The following is a 26,654-nucleotide window of genomic DNA, read 5'->3' on the forward strand; positions in this document are numbered from 1 at the left end:
GTGACGTTCCAGATGTAACCAACCCATGCACATTAATAAAAAAATAGTCTTATAATATTTTGTTTTTATTTAGACCTTAAATAGGTACCGGCAACAGAAAACTTAACAGGAAACAAAAACTACCACGAGTATAGAAAGCATTCGATCAATCCAAACGTCAGGCCATACTACGAAGTGCAAAATTCGAATTTCGTAACTTGCCATCCCGCTGATGCTTAAGTTATTTAATACGAGAGTCAGAGGGACAATACGATACGAACTTCGATTTCGATTTTCGCGTCTGCAATACCCCTGGTTTTGCAGATGTTTATGGGTGGTGGTGATCTCTTACCAGTGAATGAAGTGGGTACTTGCTCGTTTTCCATCCAGTCGAATAAAAAAAAAGGCCCAGATGCCGAATGAAGTGACAATTGGAGATGTCATGGTAGCCCTGTGGCCGCCATGTTTACCATGGTTTTCCATACCTGATTTGTTGTCAATATTTTTATGTGCATCTCAAAAATATCAATAAGTATAATATGCGCAAATTATGAGATTAATAATATCCAAATGTTGTTTAAGCCTGAAATATTACCACTGTAATATGAACTTTTCTTCTACAAAACAGCTTCAACCATATATCTGTTGGTGAAATTAATATTTACTATAAATTATTTATTTAATACATTTATTTATTATTAGTACATTGTTTAGAAAAGTTAAAACTTACGGATGCAAAACTTTTTTAATTTTATTGGCAACACATGAGTAGTTTTTTGGAATCTATATACGGCGTCTAGTATAGGTAAAGATATAATTATAACCTAACTTTACCTAAAAAAAGGTTAGGTTATTAAGTGTAAGTTGAAATAAGTGGTAGGTTTTTTATAATTTTAAGTTGAAGAAGATTGATTTATTTGCCAACATGAACAATACAGGATAGGCACACAGAATAGAATTTTGGTAGTCACTCATAAGGAAAAATGTAACCCTTGTAATCTATCTGTCTGTCAGTCTATAAAGATCGTTTCTTTTTTCAGATTTTTTTTTACCGACTTTGCCACGTGTTGAATGTAAATTACCCAAAAGTATAGCTTTGTAGTGCTAATATTTTATCCGATGGATAGTTCGGCCATGTTGAAACTATAAATGTTTCTCTTAGAATTATGGACTTGTGTCAATGATAACCTAACCAACACAAAGTTGGAAAACCCCGACTTTGTCACTTTAAAGTTCAATATCTCAAAAGCAGCTGAACCGATTTTGATGAAACATATCTAAGAACCATTGCTAGAAACTCAGATTTCAAATTAAAAAAAATCTAATTCAAATCGGTCCACCCGTTTAAGAGCTACGGTGCCACAGACAGATAGACACACATATCGGTCAAACTTATAACACCCCTCTTATTTTGCGTCGGGGGTTAAAATTGAAATTTAAGAGATGTGGTTCAAAATATTTCACTGATGTTTGTGGTAATTCATTAAAACGTGAGCATGTTAATAGAGAAGGAGATTCGAAAAGTACCAACATTTCTATTTCTCTCATTATAAGTTATGTGAGCTGCACAAACGTAGTTTCTAGTGCAAACAAATGGAACAATCCAATATTTTCCTGATGCACGAGCAGAGACGAAGCTGCCTGTAATAAGTATGAATAAAAGTTATTTCTGTAAGGGACGTATTCCACTTGCCATGTTTAATATTAGTACGTGCACTGAATGGGCGGGCCGAGACTTCTATTAATTATGATTATGATTGTGTGCTAGTGATGCATAGCTTTGCTACGATTTGTAAGTTAAGTGTTAGGTTGAAGTAGCTGTTTTAAATGAAGAAGGTAGGAGAACGAGGGTCACCGATATAGCCAAGCGAATAAGCTCGTCGAAGTGGCAATGGACAGGCCATATAGCACGGAGAACATATGGCTGTTGGGGCTGAAAAGTTCACGAATGTAGACCGCGGATTGGCAAGCTCAGCATAGGACGTCCACCAACGAGATGGACGGATCACCTGGTTAAAGCCGCAGGTTTACGGTATATGCCGGCTGCTTCCAACCGAAACAAATAGAGGTCTATGGTCAACAGTGGATGTCCTATGGCTGATTGGTGATGATGAACTGTTATGAACATAATAGGTAAAATAAAATAAAAATAAATAAATATCATGGGACACTTGACACCAATTGAGCTAGTCCCAAACTAAGCAAAGCTACTAAGCAACTACTAAGCTATGGATACTAAGCAACGGATAAACATACTTATATAGATAAATACATACTTAAATACATATTAAACATCCAAGACCCGAGAACAAACATTCGTATTATTCATACAAATATCTGCCCCGGCCGGGAATCGAACCCGGGACCTCAAGCTTCGTAGTCAGTTTCTCTAACCACTTGGCCATTTGGTCGTCTACACGTTTAGGTACGTTACATTAATCTTTATTATTATCTATTCTTTACCTACATAAATTTACGGAGTAAAACTGAAATGAAACTAATGTTCCCGCGTAATGTATAATATAGCGATCAACAGCAAGCAGAATAATTATGAACTACTTTTTTCCCGTTGTTTTATCTGCATACCACAGAAACTTAAAGTTACCTTATTTACAAGAACGAAATCTAATCTATCTGTTAATACAGGATAATGCAGCATCCTATCTGTGAAATAATAATACATAATTTTATTTCGTAAGTTTCGAGTCAAATTTTGATAGCCAGATTGACTTGAGACTTTGAGAGAGAGAAGAGAGAGAGAGACAGAAACATTTATGTTCACATACTCGATACACAGAATATTACATTAGACGGAGAAAATAGGTATATTTGAAATTTGTTACCCACGTGTGAATTGGATGATGATGCAAGTACAGTCAACATAAATGTAATCAGCAAAAGAAGCTTGAATTAAAAATGTTTTCTAGTAAAACTTTTCCATAGCAGCTGTTTTCCGCGACTCCGTCCGCGTAGAATCCCGAGGGAACTATGCAATTTTCCGGGATAAAACTATCTTATGTCCTTTCCTGGTACTCAAACTATCTGTATACCGATTTTCATTGAAATCGATTCAGCGGTTTAGACGTAAAGAGGTAACAAACAAACAAACAGACGTACAAACTTTCGCGTTTGTAATATTAATGGGATTGCATTTTCCCACTATATGTCAAGCGAGCAAACCTTGAAATAAACTCAAGGATGCCATTTAAAATAAACGTTTTAAAACAGATTGGCATTCGACTGGAAGTGGCGAAAGGCTCCGCAATCGACAGCGCGGGGCTGTCAAATATTGAACTTACTCTCACAAAAAGGTCTGAAAAGGACAAAAAGTTTCACTACAAGCTACCCTTTTCGACGCCGGGACGTTTTAAAGGGGTTTTTTCGCAGGTTTACGCACCATTTATATGTACTAACAAAATTATGTAGTTATAATGATATTTGTCATATAAGGGAAGGGTTTACTGGTTTAATTACAGCGTGGTGAGGGAATTGTTTATTCATATTCTTTTAAGGACTGAAATAAAACTAAAACATAAACTTGTTGACAAACTTCTTGTAAGGTTGATGATGATGATGAAGCTTGTTGTATTGAAATTACTAATATATATAAATATTATTGGACGATTGACGCCAATTGATCTAGTCCCCAAACTAAACAAGACTTGTAACAATGAGTACTAGGCAACGAATAAACATACTTATATGTACAGGTAAATACATAATTAAATACATATTAAACGTCCAAGACCCGAGAGCAAATATTCGTATTTTTCATACAAATGGGGATCGAATTGGTAATGTCGTCGTTATGACGTGGCCGAGGGAAAGAGGCATACCTACATGCCACTAATTATAAATGCGAAACCTTGTTAGTCTGTTTGTTTGTTAGTTTGTTACCTCTTCCGCTGAACCTAAACCAATAGGCATAGATGAATCGGGATACAGATAGTTTGAGACCCGGAAAATTGCATAGATCCCGCGGGATAGCGATAAACGAATTCCACGCGGACGGAGTCGCGGGCAACAACTATTTTTCATATAGGGCTATCTCCCACACAAAACTGCGATGCGATGCGATGCGACGCCGCATCGCAGAAACTAACGATGCGAATTGCTGCGATGCGATTTCGTGCGGCAAAGCGTCAGTGCAGGTCGCTATACTAATATATATCATATCAAAGGCTTATGATTATATCATGGACAGGGATATTTGGAAATAATTCCGATCCGTATTAGCGATCCCTTCAAATAGCGAACCTACTGTGTTAAAAATAAAGCTGTGTTAAAAATAAAGTTGTGTTAAATACTTGTGATGTATACATGTCATTTAATAATATTGTAAATCTGTTTTAAAAAAAATATATATACCTCGTTGAGTTTCTTGCCGGATTCTTCTCAGCAGAGGTTTTTCCGAACCGGTGGTAGATTTTTTTTGACATTCATAAGTGCTTGTTGTAGCCTAAATTGAATAAAGATATTTTGACTTTGACTTTGACTTTGATATCGCAGGAATTCGCAGGAATGCGCGATGCGAATCAGATCGGAAGTTTTTGCGATGCGTCCTGCGAGCTCGCAGATTTTTGCGATGCGATGCGAATTCGCAGTTTTGTGTGGGAGCCCTTATATAGACTACAAGACTTGCCTGACTCGTGTCCCCGACAACTTTATAAAATAGTTAGCGCGGGAACACTGGGGAGGCTATCTCAAGCGGAACGGGGCGCAGCACAGATCTTATATCGAGATAGACGAAAAGAGCGCTCCAAACTGTAGTATGAGAACCTAGCGTGTCGAATTTTTCGTACCTACGATGACGTCACGAGCGAGATTTAGTGATGGGAAATCAAGACCGCACGGTACCGATTCAAAGGCGCGCGGAACCGATTCAAAGGCGTTGCGCCGCGACCCGAGCGGCGGCTTTTTCAAAGCGCACCGCGCATTCAGGTCGGACAAAACTTTGACCGTGGATCAAACTTTTTACACGCCAGGTATTTAGGTAAACTCGTAAGGTCTATCTCGATATAAGGTCTGTGGGGCGCAGCCAGCGGCGGGAAAACATTGCGGGTAGGAAATTACGTTTCCGCGCGCATTCGCCGGCTGAGGTCGGGTGCTCCTAATTTGTTGAATAATTGCGGAGGCGATGAAGCCAACGTCGAGTACTGGTTGCTAGATGGAGGAACAGTACGCCCTGTAACGCTGATAAGACTATGGTAGTTAGTATACATGAGCGTGTGCGTGTACAGGCAAGCTGTAAGTTTGTTAGTTTTTTTTTTATTCGACTGGATGGCAAACGAGCAAGTGGCAAGTGATGGGTGCATGCTGTGTATACGTAGAGTCATTCACGATGACGCGCGCCGTGGTTCTTAATACAATGTCATTAATGTCTAATTTTAACAAAATCACGCGTCTTCGTGGATGGCACTAGGTATAGGTAGTTATCGTAGTTCCAAACATAGCTAGTAATTTCTTGTAAATCTACAAACTTTGGCAATCTAAATTATAGTATGGCTTCTCAAGCTGGTGATTGTGGGTTGAAAGCCGGGCTCACCTTTGAGTTTTCCAAAATTCATGTGTGAAATTACATTTTAAATTTGTCAAGAGCTTTGTAATTCAATGGTATGTGTGAAGTTCTTAGTTCAGCACTTGGCCTGCGTGCGATCTACGGCCTATACCCCCTCTTATTCGGAGAGGAACTTTGACAAAATTAATATATAACTAGAGTTTGCCAGCGGCTTTGCACGCGTAAACTATTCGATCTGGTATTTACAATTGAAATTTAGGGATTTGACGAAATTCCCCTGGGAATTCCCGGAATTTATATCGTGGTCTTCATGTGGGTTGTGAAAAGAACAACTTTCCAAAATCTCAAGACTAAACCGAGCAGTTGAAATTTCAAGATTTTATCGGGAAAATCGGGATTAAAAGTAGCCTATGTGTTATTCTCCAGATACATTTCATGACTTAAGCCTATCCCGTTTATTTCTATGTTTTAATCGGTTGAAGAAGTAACAAACATACTCGCTCACTTCATCATCCCAGCCTATTTACGTCCCACTGCTGGGCACAGGCCTCCTCTTAGAATGAGAGGGCATGGGCCGTAGTTCCCACGTGGGCCCAGTGCGGATTGGAAACTTCACACATACCATTGAATTACTTCACAGGTGCAGGTTTCCTCACGATGTTTTCCTTCACCGTAAAGCTCGTGGTAAATTTCAAATGTAATTTTGCACATGAACTTCGAAAAACTCAGAGGTGCGGCCCGGGGTTTGAACTCACGAACCTCGCTCACTTACACAAACTGCAGGTTTCCTCACGATGTTCCTTACCGTAAATGCTCGCGGCTAATTTCAAATCCGTACCGCGTTGCGATGGTCCGGTACCGTTTGAACTCACGAACCTCGCTAGCGAATCTTACTTAATCAAAACTTTCGCTTTTTGTATTTTTTATTTCGCATTTATAATATTAGTAAGATAGTAGGATAGGATGACAGTCGATTATAAAAAACTCGAAAAAAAAACTGATATCTAACGTACTGTGTCTGACAGTACTGTGGCCTAAATGTACTTTATGCGGCCAATCTACAGGTGCGGGGGCCGCGATCAGGCGCAGACGATCTGAAGCCACGCCGCCTCCGCCCCAGATTTAGCGGGGGCAAAGAAACCTAATTAGTTTTGTCAATCTGGTACAAAATAGGCTTACTGGTTTTTTTATTTGCTATTCGATTGCCGTGTGATTTTCAACCCCCGACGCGATAAGAGGGGTGTTATGAGTTTTTATTTTACTTAAGTGCGAGTTCTCTTAGCTATAATTTAAATCGGTAAGTACCTATAGCAGTTTTTGAGAAATCTAACTTTGAAACGACAATGTTGAAGGTTATTATAGTGGTAAATTAAAGTATATAGTTAAAAAAAAGTTTGTGTCACATTCACTAAGAATTTTTAGATTTGGCTTCGGTATAGGACCTGCGCAGTTTCTAAAATCCCTACTTAATACTTATTTCGTATTGAGTAACATTTGGTGACTACGCCCAATATTTTGCTGCCAGAACCAATTAGAAATATGCTACTATACTTGGGAGCAAGGAAATCGAGCCGCCCTTGCAATTTTTACGTTGGTTTTTATGTTTTTTAGGTCGTAAGTGTTGTCATGGAAACGTAAAAATTTGCAAGGTTGGCTCGATTTCTTTGCGCCCAAGTGTATTTACACGATGTGTTCATAGCACACAAGTCTGAGGCATTATTTGAATTCTGAATAGAACTTGAGCGACAAAGTGTGAAATCGTTCATAAATATACGAATTTACTTATTGTTTCAACGTAATTTCCGTCTGGCTGGATTTTGATCTATTGTATCAATTTCCGATCCATTGATTAGCATTGTCATGCTCGTGTCACAATATGTCGTATATTCGTATGTAGATATTTATTAGAACAATAGTTTTTGACGTATTGATATTTATTGAACTGAAAATGAACGTCGATCATTCAGAAAGTGGCCTCAAATCCTACTAATATTATGAATGCGAAAGTTTGTGAGTGAGTGAGTATGTTTGTTACTCCTTCACGCTGAAACGGCTGGACAAATTTAGATGAAATTTGGTATGTAGATCTAAAATAAAACATTGGCTACTTTTTATTCCGATATTCCCACGGGATAGCGATAAAATCTCGAAACAACAACCGCTGGGCTTAGAATCATGAAATTTGACATATCGTTTTTAATGTAACGTCAATAAAAACCACGATTTAATGTTCGGGAATTCCCACGGGAATTTTCAAAAATCCTGAAATTTCAATTCAGCTGCCGTATCTAATGATTTACGTGTGCGATGCCGCGGGTAAACACTATAGTAGACTATAAATTAGCTAGCAGTGAACCATTGAAAATTACTATAGTAATCCAAAACAAAATAACCGACAGAAGACCGAGACGAAGTTGGCGAATGGAAATTAATGAAATTTCCCACTAGGACGGTCGGTTTACAAAGCCACGGGCTACTGCCAAATTCGAAAATCGAGGTTCGTATCGTACCGTCCCTCTCGCTCTCGTATTAACGTCAGCGGCACGGCAATATACGAAGTTTGAATTTTACAATTCGTAGTACAGGGTGTCCGAGCTGGGTTTTACGCCGAGTTAAATTCACCGGATAAGGCGTAATTACGCTCTCCGGGGGGCTTTTTTGTCCGTATGTCACCGGCAGAGGCGTATAATAGGCCGCGGTAATCAAGCGGGCCAAGTTAGATTTATTTAATGAGAGCTGACGGCCTGCTCGAAATTTGACGTCGTGAAATTGTGGCTGTGGATCTCGTGAAATTTAGATCTCTACATTTTTACCTATGTACTAGCTGTTGCCCGCGGCTTTGCCCCCGTTGTTTTTTTCTGTATTTTCTTCCATAAGAACCTTCTCCTGACAGTAATGAACACAACAAAAAAAGAATTAGCGAAATCGGACCAGTCGTTCCCGAGTCTTGCGCTTAGCAACACATTTTAAGATTCATTTTTACTTATATACATATATAGATATATATATTTATGTAGAGTAGAACCATTATTCACAATGATCAATCATCCTCATCATTATCATCATTCCACTGTTGGATATAGGTCTCTTCTATGACACGCCGACACCGAGATCGACATTCAGCTTTTAAGTATTCTAATCGCTATTAATTAATATTAATCAAGATTAGAAATTACATTTGAAATTTACCAGCTGTGATGAGCTTTATGGTGAAGCATAAATTGAGAGAAACCTGCATACAAAATACAATACAATACAATACAAATATTCTTTATTGCACACCACAAATCAGTACAAAAAAATGTACACACACAAACTTAGGTTAGACAATAGGCGGTCTTATCGCTTAAAAGTGATCTCTTCCAGACCACTATTTTAGATTATGAACCAGATTATGTCAAAAGTAGGTGCATATATAAGAAAAAAAACCGGCCAAGAGCGTGTCGGACACGCCCAAAATAGGGTTCCGTAGCCATTACGAAAACATTAAGTAATATTTTTCTAAGGATTTCGTATTTTATACGGAATCTTCCAAGTTTAGGTATATTTTATACCTTAGGCTGCTATTTACTCATAAAGTACTAATAATTCTCAAGCAAACTTAGCGGTTATAGTTTTCCTTGAAAGTTGGATATACTTACTACCATCCTGAATTTTTTCAAATTTTTCCACCCACAGTTTTAGATTTTAGAGGGGGGGGGGACGCTCGATTTTAATGAAAATTTGCAACTTAAAGTAGAATATTTCGCAAACAAATCACTGAATCGAAAAATCGTCTTAGAAAACCCCAAATAGTTTTAAAATACCTATCCAACGATTTCCCACACGATAGAGTTGGATGAGCAAAAAAAATCACCCCCACTTTACGTCTATGGGAGGTACCCTAAAAAACGAATTGTAAACTGAGCTCAAGCCCTGTCATTTTGAGAGAAGGCCTTTGCACTGTGATATTTACTGCTGAGATAACAATTAAGATTGAGAGAGTGGTAGTGTAGGGGTTTGGCACGCAGCACGGAATGCTGAGGACCTGGGATCGATTCTCAGCGCTGGTCTCTTTTTCTGGTTTTTCTGTGCATCTATGTTTCAGTTAGTATTTTCTATATGAGATAACAATGTCAATAAAAAAAGAAAATCATAGACAATTTGTACTTTGCTGTCATTTTTAAAACACATAACATAACGGCCACTTCTATTTTAAATTTTAACTCTGCATCTTTATGCGGACGCTATGCTCCACTTGCCTCATCCAACTTCGCCCCTCCACAACTTTATACTGACCCAACTACGAAAGAGTCTAGTGTAAATAATTGTCTCAAACAAAGCATCAAGAGCAGCGCCGGCGGTTGAGTTTGTTTTAATATCTCATTATGGTTCTGACTCTGAGCGACGTTAGCGGTTGTTTGCTTTGTGTACTTGTAATTTCGGACAGTCAGCGCAACTGATATCATAACAAGAAGTTTAATTCACTTTCCGGGATTTTTTTAAAGTCTAACTCAACCCTTTCCCATTTCCGGAATGACTAATAATTTGGTAGACATGCTTTCAAGGTGGAAACGATTAATTACTATTTGTAAGAGTGTTATAGGATTGTTAAGTAATGGTTACACATACTGGTTTCTATAAAACTTTTGATCCGGGAGGTATGCAATAAAGAGTTATTGTATTGTATTGTATTGTATTCAAACGAACCCTCATGACGACTTTCTTGGGAAAATGGTGGTCGATTTCCCCTTACCTTCCACACCACGGCACGGTGCTGGAGTCATTATAAGTTGGCAATAAAGAGCGCTGCTGCGCGCTCTCACATGAGAATCTTGAAACATTGAATTTAATTACCGGTTTGATCATTTTTAGGGTTCCGTACCCAAAGGGTGAAAACGGGACCCGACTACTATAAGACTCCGCTGTCCGTCCGTCCGTCCGTCTGTCACCAGGCTGTATCTCATGAACCATGATAGCTAGACAGCTCAAATTTTCACAGATTATGCATTTCTGTTGCCGCTATGACAACAAATACTAAAAATAAAATAAAATAAATATTTAAGGGGGGCTCCCATACAACAAACGTGTTTTTTTGCCGTTTTTTGCTGGACATTAATAACGGCAACAGGTAGACGCATGGAATAAGTATTCAGACCACGACAACAGGAGTAGTATATAGTCATTAAGTAATAGTATATGTATTAGATCTGATTTGATCTGAATCCAAAACAAATCATTTTGCTCGTTGATTTCAGTTGTCAGCAGAACAACAGATTGTATAAAGCGATATTTTATTACACACTTTTTTGGTATCCTGCCTTTTAGCAGAATTATTTTTTTCCAAATGTTTCATTTGCCAACTGTCTTATTTCCCGACTCTTAATTTTCTCCGAAACCAAAAAAATCACATTGTATTTCTTATGGTTTATTAGAACAACACGTACCTAGGTTAGGTTAGGTTTATTTTATGAAAGTTCCGAAAATAAACATGGTTTCATAGAAAATCGTGAGTTCGGAAATGAACAGTTTGGCAAATGTAACATTTGGGAATAATATTGCTGCGAATAGGCAGAAAACCCGTTTTTTTTTTTTAAATACACGTCCAAAAATCTCACCTGAGATTAAATATAAAACGATTTTTGTAAAATTAAAAACGCATCCGACCTTTTAACCGCGCATTACGAGTATGCATAATATGAACAAACCACACATGCCGAAACAAAGCGTATCGCGGTTAATGGAATGTGTTCATATAGACCGGAAAAATCGATGGGAACTCTGTTAACATTCAATTAGCGGAGTGAGTTGTAATCTCGTGGCACAGAGTGGAACTAAGTTAAATAAAAACACAAACAGTGTAAGCGCTTTAGCAAGTTCCTTATTAGATTGTGTTTCGACGTTGTTGTAACGTTTCTATGATGCTTTAAGGTCGCACGTGACAATGAGCTGTAAGTAGAAATGTTGTACAATTTGTACAATTCTTTGCCAAAACATTGCAGTGATTGTTGCACTCTGATTGGCCGGCTCAAGGACAAAAAAGGAATTTCCTACGTGGAGAACATACAAACTAGAAGACTAAAATATAAACTAGGAGTTTTACAAAAAAATACAATACAATACATTGAACCCACGATTATCTGCTTGCGAGGTCATAAGGTCAAACCTCTAGTTTGCCACCGACGGCTTGGCTTACCTAATTGTGCGGTCGAGGGAACTGTATCACGTAACAGAGTAGGACTTTTTCATAATCAATTTCGCTGTGATTTCATTGGCAGATGTATAGGATGTCAACATGACATCAGTGACACGAAGATTCCACCCTGGTACGTGATTCAGTTTCCTCTACTGTACATACGAATACTGCAAGTGAACTAAAAAGCTTGTAAAAATAGGTTATTGATACGATAAATTATTATTTTTCTCGTCAAATATTGTCCGGGGTTGTTGACAGCCAGTATTTCCCAGTAGTAGCGCTGGTAATAGAAGAAATACGTTCCCTGGGCGACGCCGTATCGAGTTCCGGTTGCGACTGGATATTTTTGTTCCTCTTAAGATATGGGCATTTTATGTCTCAACCAAAGAAACTGGAGGTCTATGGGGGAGGCCTACGCCCAAGAGTGGACGTCCTACGGCTAATATGGTGATGATGAGGATGATTTTTAGGTTCAATCTTACGTCTAAAGCTGAAGGCCTTTTATGTTTGCCATATTTAGCATTAATACAAAGTTTAGAGCATGAGTGAAAATAATCAAAGTCAAAAGTCAAGTCAAAATATCTTTATTCAATTTAGGCTATAAGAAGCACTTATGAATGTCAAAAAAAATCTACCACCGGTTCGGAAAAACCTCTGTTGAGAAGAATCCGGCAAGAAACTCGACAATATTAGAATGCTCTTCTTTTTAGGTTTCCGTATTTCTATGAATGAATTATTTTCCAATGGGAGTATAAACTGAGTCTACTAAAAATAACTTCTGTCATCTACAATCCCGGTCAAGACAAAGCTAGAGCTAGCGTTAACTTTGGTTGAACAATAAAACACGATTAAGTAAAAGCTTTTTTTTTCTGACCAGAACAACTCCCTGCGGCACGAATCCACAATAAAAATGTCGTGAATTAAAATATAGTCGGTTGTAACAGGCTTCAAAAGAAATTAATTACGAAGGTCGGAAAGCCCGGTCGGGTTGCGTTCCAACTTGGCCGTTTAACCTAAAAAGTTGTTTGTGTTGAATCGTGTTTATTTAAGAGGAAATCTTGTACTTTGGTCGCGACTTTATGATGACCGTTTTTCGTTAAAAAGGGCAGTCTTTCTATTAGATATGTTAAGATAATTTGCAGTACAAAATAACAATTGGTACAACGTTTTACAAAAAGAAAACACTTCGTCGCAGGCTAGAAGAGCTATCATAAAATTAAATTAAAAATAATTATCCAAGCTTAACAGTGCCAATAGATACTATGCGAGGAAGTTTAACATAAAGTAAAAAAAAGCTGCTTTTGAGCTCTAAAAAAAAGTACGGTCACGAGCGTTAATTTCAGACCCATTTCGTCAAAAAATCCTTTGAATTGTAATACAAAATGACAGATTTTCGATCCAAATTAACGATCCTGACCGTACCTATGTTATAAAAAAAACAAAAATACTAAACAAAAGTGAGTTTTACAAAAGATCTGCGTTCATGTCTACCTGAATAAACACCTCCAAGGTCAATCAACCGTCAAGCCATCACCGCTAAACAAACTTGGGGGGGGCAGAAAAAAATTACCCAAAACAGAATTATGCTAATATACCCCTTCGAATTTTATTACCAAGAGGAAACGAGACCGAAAGAGCGGTACGCTCGCAAATCGTCCGCAGTGCCTATTCGTGAACATAAATTGGCAGAGATTTTTTTATTGAGCACGCCAAATCGCCGAAGTCACGAACGGGCCTGCACCCTGCAGGGGGGCTACTACGAAATTCGAAAATCGAAACTCGTATCGTACCGTCTCTCTCACTTTCGTATTAAATAATATTAGCGTCAGCAGGACGGCATGATACGAAGTTAGTATTTTGAACTTCGTAGTATAAGGCCGAGTTACAGAGGGACATAATGATATAGAATTTTATTTCGCGCAGCTCTAATGCGACACGATATGAATTTCCATTGAATTACAAGAGAGCTTATTGTTTTAGTCCATGCCATTGCTGTTTTGTTTTAAAATTGATGTAATGATGGGAATTACTTTACCGAACTCTATCAGGCAACCTCACATCTAGAGTTGTGGATAACGCTAATTATCGAGGCTTAAATACTCGAGCATCCAGAGTCTTAAAGGACTATGTTTGACAAGGCTTGCGTATGATGCAAGATACAGTCGTTAAGGAGAGTCTTTAAGGTTCGAGTCTTTAAGCCTCGAAATGAGCGTTTTTCACAACACTACCACATCACACCATGGGGACATTCAAGGGTAAGCTAGCGAAAGACATTAATCGTTGTACCTATTCTTATTTTTCTTGTGTAATTTGTCTATACTTGTATTTACCCGCGACTTCGTACGCGTAAATCGTTAGATCCCACAGTTGAATTAAAATTCCTGTATTTTACCAAATTCCCGTGGGAATTTCCAAAAACAATATCGTGGTCTATATTGATATTGCAGTATTTAAACTACCGATTCAGAGATTTTATCCCGTGTATATTGGGATAAAAATGTCTGGCTACTTTCGTAACAAATTTCATCCAAATCCGTCCAGCTGTTTCAGCGTGAAGGAGTGACAAACATACACACACGCAGATTCACAATCTTTCACATTTATAGTATTAGTAGAATACGTCCAAAGGAAGACGTCTTGGAAGACGTCAATTTTGGAACACAGGCCATCCCTTTAGGACACTACAGTGAGCGACAACTCGCCACTTGTATGATCACCCAGTTGTCCTATCTACCCTGCCACCCTTGGCCTATCAACCGGTTGAGCTATTTACACAATGTAATAAAATTAATCTGGAATTATTTTAGCATTTGGTTAGGTTAATTCTACCTAATCTCCTCTGATAAAGTTTTACAACTTTGACGTCATACACTTCGAACATAGACAGACCAGTATATGGAAACATGCCAACGATAGTAAAACATGTTCAAAAGTATTTTTATTTTAAAATATATGCTTTATTATAATAATAACAATTACAATAGGCAGAGTAACACTCTAGATTTTTAGCCGTACTATTGATTAGACCACGCCTGACATTTCTATTCGTCTTATTCGTAGTTCTATGGACAAATCAGGGACCGCAACAAATCAATTCTAAACTTAAGTACTATAGCTAAATGTGAAAGTTCATAACTCTTCCCTGATTGCCTCCGGTCCAGAAGCACTTCGTTGCCAAGTGATGGACGCCGAATGTTCAATGAAACGTGTCTAGATCGAAGAGCACTGGTAATTTGAGTACTATCGAACGGTGAACCCTAACTATTTATAGATATACCCATACCTACCCATAGAGTGAAAATGTCACACAACTTAAAAGTACATTATTGCTTTAAGGGCGGTAAACAAAGAATTACGAACGAGACTCTTAGAAGTCTAAACTCGCCCGTGTTTTGCAGCAAATTTGTGAATAAATACAATATTTTATGACCTGTGGCCGTATTTTCTGACGCCCGAGTGCTAGCGATTGCATTCTCTATCTCTTTCTACCCTCATCATATAGCGTGTGACAGAAAGAAGTGGTGAAAAGATTGTGATTCCGAGTGCATTAAACAATAATTCCTCTGAATTAATCTTTTATCCCGGATAAAGCTATCGTTTCTGCGGGTTAGTTATAACCGAATTCCTTTCAGACGAAGTCGCTGGTAACAGCTAGTACGTTTCTGAAGTACACTTTAAAATTCTCAAAAACAATCTGGGCCAACAGAATAATGAACAATTCAAGGAAACCATTTGCGCAAAAATTATTTCTGTGATTATTTCCCAGCATCCCAGTATCGCGACACCACTTGTAAAAATTCACATTAAAACGAAATACAATCTCTTAGACGTACGAGAACAGTTTCCAAGAAGGAAATGTAATGAATACAAAACACATAAATATTTGGCTCGTGAACAAAACTGGGCGGTTTGTGGCGGCCTCCTACGTAATAAGTGTCTTATTATGGTAACGGGCGTCTAATATGAAAAACCGGCCAACGCGGGACTCGCGCACTGAGTGTTCGACAGTTTAAAGGTTTACGCTTTTTCCTCTACTTGACTTGCGAGGCTTTAAGGACTTTTAGTCAAATATCACAATTCTATATCAAAAAGGCGCTTCCTTTCTGCCTACTGGTAGCCAATAAGGTTTGATGGTTTTGGTATTAAATTGTTACCTGACACTTTTTACAAGGCTGTATCGTGGTCGCTGCTCGTATTGTGAGCCCGCAATGTATCACGACAGGAACGATTTTACTGGAATATTGTGAACCGGCCATTAGGAACTGCATGCTATGGTCGCCTGTTTCATATTTTGTACCTCTCTCTCTCTCTCTCTCTCTCTCTCTCTCTCTCTCTCTCTCTCTCTCTCTCTCTCTCTCTCTCTCTCTCTCTCTCTCTCTCTCTCTCTCTCTCCCCCTCTCTCTCCCCCTCTCTCTCTTTCTTTCTCTATTATCAATGTGTCTACTTCACCTGCTACAATTTATATAAAAGGTCGTGACCTAATTGCTCGTTTGCCACTCTTCTGGGTAGGTGGGTACATACGTAAAAAAACTTATATTCAATATCTTAGTCTCCTTTCATTAAATACTAAGCGTCTACGAACACTTAGTACCTACTGCCACGTGTAAAAGTTTTTCTAATGACCTCTATATCAGTTTTCTTGGCTCGACGCCAATTTATGATTTGTTCGGTATCGGGCGTACTATTTTATATGACACGAGTGAAATTCTAAAACGTTAAAGGGTGTATTGTTTCATTTTATTATAGCGTGAGATCTCTGTTCAACAATTAATTATGCACTCAAGTGTTCTTTGTTTTAAATAAGAATTAAACTAAATGTTAGGTGTTAAATGTAATAATTTGCAAGATTTGAATCTTACAAATATTTATATGAGGTGAAGTTAAATAAAAGCTTCCAAGAATAGGTTGATTGTTGATACATTTCAGTTTGGCGCAATCTTAATAAACTTAAACCCAAGAGTTGCGGCAGGCGGAGATGTGGCAATTTTTTTTTCCAGCTATTAATATCTTTTCACCACACTTGCTCGTAAACAGTGTCGAAACATGCAGGCTACCTTGCTTGCAACCGCCCAAATAAAACCCTCGACCTTTATGTGCTAGTCATGAAGCCCGAGGTCGGTAAATGAGTGTGATACTGCATGGCGTGCAGGAGCGAGGCGCGCGCACGTCGGGCACATGCTTGGGGGCGCGGAGGCTGGCGCAGCCAAGAGCGTAGTTAGCGGTATCGGCAAAATATTAGTTTCTCTTTTGCAAATATACAATTTTACTCGCAAATGTGATGAAAAACATTGTATGTCGCACGGGCGGTACTAAAATTACAAACATCGACTCATTAAAGCCCTTAGTCGTCGACTTCGGGCTTCTAATAGAATCTCGTTCGTAATTCCTTGTTTACCGCCCTTAATACACAAAGTACTATTCTTTTTCTATGCTACTACTTAATTTGGTTTCGAAACAAAGGAATGCAACTCTTAAAAAAATGGTTTTTTTTTTAAAACTCCTGGCAAGATTTTGCTGGGCAAACCTGTGTGCAACCTTTAATATAAGCGATATTTCTATTAAAGAAAAAGTGTAAAAGTTTACGGTAAAATCTTATACTATTAAGACCTTAAATCAAACGCCTGCGCGGCGGAAACAGCACGACGCGCTGACTTGTAACATATTGCTGATAGTTTCCTTTAGGCGTTTAGAAAATTGATATCGCTTTCTAACGTCTTGGAACATTTTACCGTTTTCCTCGGGGAAATACGTCAAATTAACACAATGGGGACTCATTATAGTTATTAATTTATGGATTTGGCTATAATATAAAATACTTTTGCGCAACTAAAATATCGCAACGCTCTTTAGGGCTTATTTTTATTTTTTAAAAGAAGTGTCGAACGCAAATTAAAAGCAACGGTTTCTTAGTTTAGCAGTTCCAAAGGCCGGTGACTAAATCAGTGCCGCATGGACGGAGTTATGAGAAAATGTCAAAAAAATGCTTGAATCGGACAGGACGATAACCCCGCTAGACAAAGTTTCGAAAAAAGTGAATCAGTGTGTGCGTCGTGAGAGTGTCAGGTTGCGATGAGGCGGGGGGCGGGTGTGCCCCCGCGCCTCTTATCAGTTGATAAGGCGTCGTGGCGGCCCGTGGCAAGCGCGGTCTCGGCAAACGTGGTGGAATCGTCAAAGTGACCAGGCTGCTTGGACCCAAGCGGCCGCCGCCCGCAATGCTGCACTCACTGAACACGCTGGCGGGGAAGATCTCGCCGGGCGGCGGCCTCGATACCAACGCGAACAGACACTCGCACCCCAACCGGAACCACAAGGCGTCATCGCCTTCTGCACCCTACACTAAGCCCAAGTAAGTCACTTAACTGTAAGCTGTAACTCTACTTGACAAGTAGCTGTCGAACCATTTGATTCCCGGGTCATTATTCGAGCATTTCAATCGCCTTTTTTCACGAATCGGCTGGAGATTTTGATGTCGTTTTCGATTATTTGTTAGAGTTACTGTATTTGTACTAGCTAGATGACTTAAAAAAGTGTAGCAGAATCTTCGGCCATTTTTACAGAAAATTGTTCACAAAAAATGAACCGTGTCTTCCTACCCTCATTCTATACCATGTGTTGACCATGTGACAGAAATAAGTGGTGAAAACGATTGTGTTTCCATGTGTGTTATACTATACAATAAGGCCCCTGTGCTAACGTAGAACGTTTTCATAGTGTATTTTATGATGCTAGGATCGGATCTAGAGGGGGTAAAAACATTGCGCCCCCACCGGGTGCCAATCATAATTGGGCGCCAAATTTAATGTTGTTTTAGTGTAAGTTTTACTTATTGCAAGCCGGTGAGGGTGCTAAGGTCGCCAAAATTCAATTCGAAAAATCCATTGATCCGGTGCCGAGCAAAGCGAGTGCTTCAACGAAGGATTTTTTCTGTGAAAATACCTAAATGGATCACAATTCAGATTTGATAGCTTGAAGTAGAACAACGTGCAAAACACTTTAGTCTGTCGTGCGTGTCGGCATGGATATCATTAAGGGAAAGATAATAATATATCAGTTAGAGTGTTGCTAATCAGTGGCCGTATTGTCTAACGTCCTGGCGCTTGCGATTGCATTCACCATCTCTTTCTACTCTCATCTTATACCGAGTGACAGAAAAAAGTGGTGAAAACGATCGTGATTGCGAATGCGTTAGAGTCTAACGGTTAGACAATAAGGCCTCAGCAATCATTGTTTCAGTTCATTAATATAGACCTCCGCAAAGTAACGCCTGATTTAATAATAACCTAACCAAGAAAAAGTTGGATAACCCCCGACATTGTCACTTCAAAGTTCAATATCTCAAAAACGGCTAAACCGATTTTGATAAAACGTGTCTATAAGAACCATTGCTAGAAAATTCAAATCGGTTCACCCATTTAAGAGCTACGGTGCCACAGACAGACACACATAGCTCTCTTTTTGCGTCGGGGGTTAAATATTAGATAATAAGGCCGCATTCGTTTATTACTATTTTTCATTTTAAGTATCTAATCTAATTAGTAGTTATAGTTGAAGATTTGAAGCGGGTGGGTGTAGAGAGATGTTTAGAAAAGATGATAAAGCCATAGATATTCCGAATTATCTTATTGAGACTTTACATCTTTACTCTGATACGTAATGACTGTATTCGAGAAAAACAAAGAGAGCGAATTCGCCACATGAATAGCTAAAGTGGCGTAGATACTATGTTAATTTTACCGGAAACTATCTAGATTACCTATCCACCACGTCTATCAGAATGCTGGATTGAAACGGGTTGTCTTTACCAGTCTCATTTCTATGAATATTGAGTGTCTATGCATTCAAAAGTGGCTTAGTACAACGCAGGGATTTAGATGTTTCATCTCAGCCTTTATGCGTCCTACTGCAGGGCATGGGCCTCTTTTAGAATGAAAGGGCTTGGGCTGTAGCTCCCACGCGGACCCAGTGCGGATTAGGAATTTCACACACCACACACCATTATAATTGCATCAGTTTTGTGCTAGTTTCTGCATGATGTTTTTCTTTTAGAAAAACTAAGAGATGTGAGCCCGTGTTTGAATAGAACCCACGATCATCTACTTGAGGGTCCATAAGTTATAACCTAACCAACAAAAAGTCGTTTTCAACGCTTCTTTATATCACATAGAATAGGATGAGGATAGAAAGAATTGAGGAATACGATCATGAGTGCAGGGATGGGGAAACTGCGGCCCGCGGGCCATCTCCGGCCCGCGAAGTCTTGAAATCCGGCCCGCGACCATCAAACAAAAGTCAAGAGAAGATTTCGTATTGTTACAAAATTTCATTCTCCTTGGCAATGGCCAAATTAGTGTTACAAAAAACACATGAATATTTTTATTTCAGTAAAAATAACATATCCAAAAATGCAACAACTTGACCCGCCATATATTTCGTTAGTATATATTGGCACGCGAAGGAAAAAGTTTCCCCATCCCTGCAATAGGGTCTCAATGCCCTGATTTTCTGTCGTATTTAAGATCTATGTCGATTGCAAGATTATACGGAAAATTTAACGCGTCTAGTTTTGTAAAATCTCACGAGAACTAACTACTTACCTACCTAAGTACATAGTTTTCTAGAAAGCTGCATACAGATTCGAGCTTTACTTTGCAGTTTACCGTTTATATAATTTAGAGTATATTGCCTTCCTACTTCCCACCAGCTGCAGCTGCAGCTGCAACTGTTTGGCATATAATATTAGGTATACATTTATGTGTTATTTTGTATGGAAATGGAGAGTGCGCGCTTGCGTTTGTTACTTTATGGTTCGTTAAAAAATGTTACTAGTTTTTTAAGTAGCAAAGGTGCTTTTTATTTCACTTTCTTATAAAATATCAGACATTAGTAATTTAACACTTATGTCGTACTATTAGGAGCGGACTCATTAGTGACTTAGTAGGTCCGGCGTAAGTAGGTAGGTACTTTCAAGCAGCAGATCGTTGAACTACTAGTTGTTGTTAATACTAGGTTTCAAGTGATAGTTTTCCCTTCAACACAATGCCCGACTGTACTTTCCAATTTATCTTGGGCCGGCCAATGAGAGTGCAATAACCACAGTAGTTTTGCGAATATTTTTTTCATACTAAATGTGTCTCTTTGGTTAAGTCCCCCATGTCTGAGGATCGTGACCGGTATCAGGGTTGCATCTGGAGCGGATAATCTGCCTCCACCGGTTCTTCTCCAGCGCAAAAATTCAAAATTCAAAAGATTTATTCAGTAAATAGGCCGCAATGGGCACTTTTACACGTAATTTTTTAATCTACCAGCGCTTTCGGAAAGACCATCATTGCCAAGAAGAATGCGCCGCAAGAAACTCGCGCGTCTCTTATGACCGTAAAGGAATTGACTGATTAGTAGATATGGAGAATCTCTAAAACCTGTCAAGTACTACTGTGGAGAATTCCCATTCAATATGCTTATTATAAACAGAACTGACGTCTCATTATCCTCATTATATCAGCCATAGGACGTCCACTGTTGGACATAGGCCTCCCCCATAGACCTCCAGTTGCCTCGGTTGGAAGCGGCTTGCATCCACCGTGAACCCGCGACTTTAACCAGGTCATCCGTCCATCTCGTTGGTGGACGTCCTACGCTGTGCTTGCCGATCCGCGGTCTCCACTCGAGAATGGACGTCTGCACATGCTGAAATTAGGTTAACAGACTAGTTTCAGACTTTATTTTATTAACAGTACAATACGAACATTTTTAACACCTTATCGTTACACAACATTCTACAAACAATGCTATTGGTATCGTACTGATTTCAGATAATCCAATAATATTCTTAAACTGTAAAGTACAAGCGGCATCGCGATATACTTGGTAGTCATCCTGATAATCAAATTTCTAGCTAAAGGCAGTGTCCGTATAGTCATGACTCGAATCTAAAATGTCTGAATAGTTAGGTACGAGCTTTGTTAATATGGAAAACGCTGAAACGGAATTAAAGAAACTAGCAGTGATGTTTAACGCATTCACTGCGACCTGACTTCCACAGGTGCCACCGACGCACATGTGCGTTCAAAATGTATGAATAATTATGACAGCGGCACTGGGCGATGTTCCGAAAACGCATATGTGCGTCGGTGGCAGTGAATGCGTTAACTAATAATAACTTGGAAATTTGATTCTATCAGATCTAAAATCGTGGTCTTCATTATCATATATCATACGAGTAGGTGAAATGATTACACACACACCTACCTACATGAAGAACTGATTGCAAAAAAGGATAATGAATCAAATGAATGAGTGAATGTCAAAATCCTGTTGTCATTACATGACATGTTCATTCTTGTGTGCTTGCTCACCTCTGGTGGCTTTACGTTGCTTGAAGAATACTCTACCAAATTTCATGTTTGTACACTTTATGGCTAAAGTTTTAGGATTTTATCCCGTGGGAATATCAGGACAAAAAGTAGCCTATTATGTTACGTATGTATGTGTTACTCACAGATATAGATTACACTAGATAACGCAAACATCACAATCTGTATGAAAACCAACCGTGTCACTTTTTTATATCTACTGTGACGACTCAAGAGCGAATTAGCGATGTGAATTTTCAAATGTCCGCGCAAAGTTAGCGGTCAGTCTTTGTATGGGGCCAACCTCGAAGTTTGGTCGGGGTTCGGACACACGAAGTAGATGCATTTGCGTAATCTATATCTGTGGTGTTACTCTTTCACGTTAAAATGGCTGGACGGATTAGATTTTGTATGTAGATAGCTGACTTTAGTAAATTTCCAACCAGCGTCCAATTCACAACCGCAATAACACATACTATCCCTCATGTTGTCTATTTGTACTTTTGTGGCAATAAATGATATCTTATCTTATCTTATAAATGTATTTTATGTTCTTTCTTCTTCTTCTTCTTTTCTAAAATCTTAATTTGACTTCCAGCATGATTTTCGCGAGCGAAGTCGCGGGTAAAGACTATAAACGATGATTAATCGTAACACAGGCCTTAAAATAAGTTTCCAAGTAAAGGTGCGCCACCATATTTCCAACTAAAAAACAAACAGCTATCAATGTGTGTTTAGTTCAGCTCCCCAAATGAATAGTGCGTGGTGAGATTAAATGCAACTATTTTAATAAAAAAGCGCGGTGTAGTGGAACCTATATTTACGAAATATTATCTGATAAGATAAGATGGCCGTTGGCTGTTTGAGCGTGGCCAAAATGCGGGCGACGCGCGTGATGTCATGCTGTGACGTTTGAGACGCCATCTTGGTTTTTTTAGCTTTTATGTCTTAACCTCGTAAGACCCAACGTCTTAAACTTACGTCATCATCATCGCCGGAAAGGTTCCGCTTAAAGATGGCCCCGCAACTCTCACAATGTCTTCAGTCTACCTAGTGGGAGGCCTGGCAACGATTCGAGCGTGGCCAAAATGCGCGGCGCGTGCGTGCATTGTGAGTTTGAGACGTTCTTTTTTTAGTTTTTAACCTCGTAAGACCCAACGTCTTAAACTTACGTCATCATCATCTGCCGGAAGACGTCCACTGCTGAACAAAGGTTCCGCTTAGAACGCCATAATGAACGACAACTCGCCACTTGCATCCACCGGTTGCCCGCAACTCTCACAATGTCTTCAGTCTACCTAGTGGGAGGCCTGGCAACGATTCGTCTTAACTTACATTATGGTGGCACTTCACTTGGCGTTGTGTATTCGCATTGCGCTATTGACATCTCCATCGCTCATGCTAGAAATGAAATAGTACATCTCTTTCGCACACGCAAATATGTCAGTAAATATACCAAGTGAAGTGCCAGCATCAAATTCTAATAATTAAAATTCGACGTGGGTCTTACGCGGTTAAAACCTAACCTACAAAAAATTGGGAAACCCCCGACATTGTCACTTCAAAGTTCAATATCTCAAAAAAGCGGAACCGATTTTGATAAAACATGTCTAAGAACCAAAACATGTCTAAAAAAAATATACCTCGTTGAGTTTCTTGCCGGATTCTTCTCAACAGAGGTTTTTCCGAACCAGTGGTAGATTTTTTTTAACATTCATAAGTGCTTGTTATAGCCTAAGTTGAATAAAGATATTTTGACTTGGAACCATCGCTAGAAACCCTGCTTTCAAATAAAAAACTGCATTCAAATCGATTCACCCGTTTAAGAGCTACGGTGCCACAGACAGACATACACACATACATACAGACACACAGACATACATAGCGGTGAAACATATTATTACACCCCTCTTTTTGCGTCGGGGGTTAAAATACTAAACGGAACCCTTACCATATCGTTTTGTCTCGACCAATTTACTTTGTATTTACTAAAAATTTAAATTTGCTACACTGAGGCACAGAATATATAATAGTACTGGCATACAGAATGGACACGCTCCGCCCCGCACCGGTTCGAGTTACCCCACCCCTCAAGCGCAGATTGTAGGAAAACCGTAGGAAAGCAGTCGGCGCGCAACGCGATGTATGTCGGCCGCACCGTCGCACGGCACTAAGTTCGGAGCAATAATTACATATTACATACGATTTCAATGCTAAGGTGGGCACTCAGAATGGCGATGAGTTGAGAGTGGGGCCGTACGGTTATGGGCAGCGGAACCAAAGGGGCCAGCGGCTGGTCGACTTCTTGGAGAAGGAGGAGCTCTACGTAATGAACTCCTTTTCCAGAAGCGACCATCCAGGAAGTGGACGTGGATCGGCCCGATGGTTCAGTCAGAAATGAGATGACTTCATTATGACGACCAAGAAGCGAATATTCAGTGATGTCTCTGTGATCAACAGGGTGAAAACCGGAAGTGATCATCGTATTGTCAGAGGCACACTGAATATTAATGTGAAGCTAGAACGGTCACGTCTTGTGAAGTCCACGCTCCGTCCTTGTCCTGCCCAAATCCAGAACCCCGAAAGCTTTCAACTCTTATTGCATAATCGCTTCCAGTGCCTAGCCGAATGCAAAACAGCGGACGAGATCAACAACGGCTGGTAGAAACTGTTCAGGCCGTGGGGTCCCAGTTCTTCAAGGCTCCGCGCCGGAAAAGACCTCAGAAGCTCTCCAATGAAACCATTAAATTAATGGAACTTCGGAACGAGATGAGGCTGCAATCTTCAACTGACATGTCGGAATATGGCAGACTTAATAGGCGAATCTCAAAATCCATGCGACACGATGTGCGTGCCTTTAATACTGCACGTATTAAGGAAGCAATTGAGCGGAACCAGGGCTCTAAAGTGTTTGCAAAGAATTCGTCTATTGGGAAAAGCCAAATGACTAAGTTGAAGATCGACGAGGGCAGTATCATCTCATCGAAACCGGAGTTGTTGAGAGAGCTTGAAAGGTTTTACGAACAGTTATATGCCTCGACACAGAAGCCCGTTGTAGGTGCAGCTCAAGATACCAGAGCTAAACTAACCCGTCATTACACTGAAGACATCCCAGATATCAGCCTGTACGAGATTAGAGTGGCTCTCAAACAACTTAAAAACAACAAGGCTCCGGGGATGACGGAATCACGACAGAACTTCTGAGAGCGGGTGGTAAACCGGTACTTGTAGTCCTCCAGAGGTTATTTAATTCCGTCATACTCGAAGGTACCACGCCGGAAGCATGGCACAGGAGTGTGGTGGTGCTCTTCTTCAAAAAGGCGACAATACCTTATTGAAGAACTATAGACCCATCTCACTCCTTAGTCATGTATACAAGTTGTTTTCGAGGGTCATTACGAATCGTCTCGAGCGAAGATTTGATGATTTCCAGCCTCCCGAACAAGCTGGATTCCGTAAAGGCTTTAGCACCATAGACCACATTCACACGCTCCGCCAGATTATACAGAAGACCGAGGAGTATAATCGGCCACTATGTTTAGCGTTTGTGGACTATGAAAAAGCCTTCGATTCAATCGAGACCTGGGCTGTACTGCAGTCCCTTCAGCGATGCCATATTGACTATAGATACATCGAGGTGTTAAAGAGTTTGTACAGCAGCGCCACTATGTCGATCCGGTTGCAGGACGAGAGTACACAACCAATCCAACTGCAGCGAGGTGTGAGACAGGGAGACGTTATTTCTCCGAAACTGTTCACAAATGCGTTGGAGGACGTTTTCAAGCTCTTGGACTGGAACAGGTTCGGCATCAATATCAACGGCGAGTACATCACCCATCTTCGTTTTGCCGATGATATAGTCATAATGGCGGAGTCGCTGGAGGAGCTCAATACTATGCTCAGTGACCTCAGTATCGTCTCCCAACAGGTGGGTCTTAAGATGAACATGGACAAGACTAAAATCATGTCAAATGTCCATGTCACACCCGTGCCGGTTATCGTTGGGAGCGATGTACTCGAAGTTGTTGACCACTATGTTTACCTTGGACAAGTTGTCCAGTTGGGTAGGTCCAACTTCGACAAAGAGGTCGCCCGAAGAATCCAACTCGGATGGCAGCGTTCGGGAAACTTCGTGATGTCTTCTCGTCCAATATTCCGCAGTGCCTGAAGACTAGAGTCTTCGACCAGTGTGTGTTGCCAGTGATGACTTATGGCGCTGAGACGTGGTCCTTAACTGTTGGCCTCTTAGAGAGGCTCAAAGTCACGCAACGAGCTATGGAGAGAGCTATGCTTGGAGTTTCTTTGCGCGATAGAATCCGGAATACGGAAATTCGTCGAAGAACTAAAGTCACTGACATAGCTGGAAAATATGCAAATTGAAGTGGCAATGGGCAGGCCACATCGCTCGAAGAACAGATAACCGTTGGGGAGAAAAGTCCTCGAGTGGCGACCACGAACCGGAAGACGAAGCGTTGGCAGGCCTCCCACCAGGTGGACTGACGACATCGTGAGAGTGGCGGGAAACCGGTGGATGCAAGTGGCAAATTGTCGTTCATTGTGGCGTTCTAAGGGGGAGGCCTTTGTCCAGCAGTGGACGTCTTCGGGCTGATGATGACAAAGTCACATAATTTTT

General features: G+C 39.9%; 1 protein-coding gene across 7 annotated transcripts in view; it reads left to right on the top strand.

Moving 5' to 3' along the window:
• Positions 1–26,654, top strand: part of LOC141432186 (CUGBP Elav-like family member 1) — a 531,549-nt gene that overhangs the window by 320,851 nt on the left and 184,044 nt on the right. For 4 of the 7 annotated variants that reach the window (XM_074093670.1, XM_074093669.1, XM_074093672.1 and 1 more), the window contains one exon: positions 17,583–18,018. The exons of the other annotated variants lie outside the window; for them this stretch is intronic. In XM_074093670.1, the coding sequence (XP_073949771.1) occupies positions 17,885–18,018 (134 nt within the window). In that variant the 5' untranslated portion in view covers positions 17,583–17,884. The remainder of the gene's footprint in view (positions 1–17,582; positions 18,019–26,654) is intronic. 7 annotated transcript variants of the gene reach the window in all.

Source organism: Choristoneura fumiferana, chromosome 10 (assembly GCF_025370935.1).
Source record: "Choristoneura fumiferana chromosome 10, NRCan_CFum_1, whole genome shotgun sequence".
NCBI classification, from domain to species: Eukaryota; Metazoa; Arthropoda; class Insecta; order Lepidoptera; family Tortricidae; genus Choristoneura; species Choristoneura fumiferana.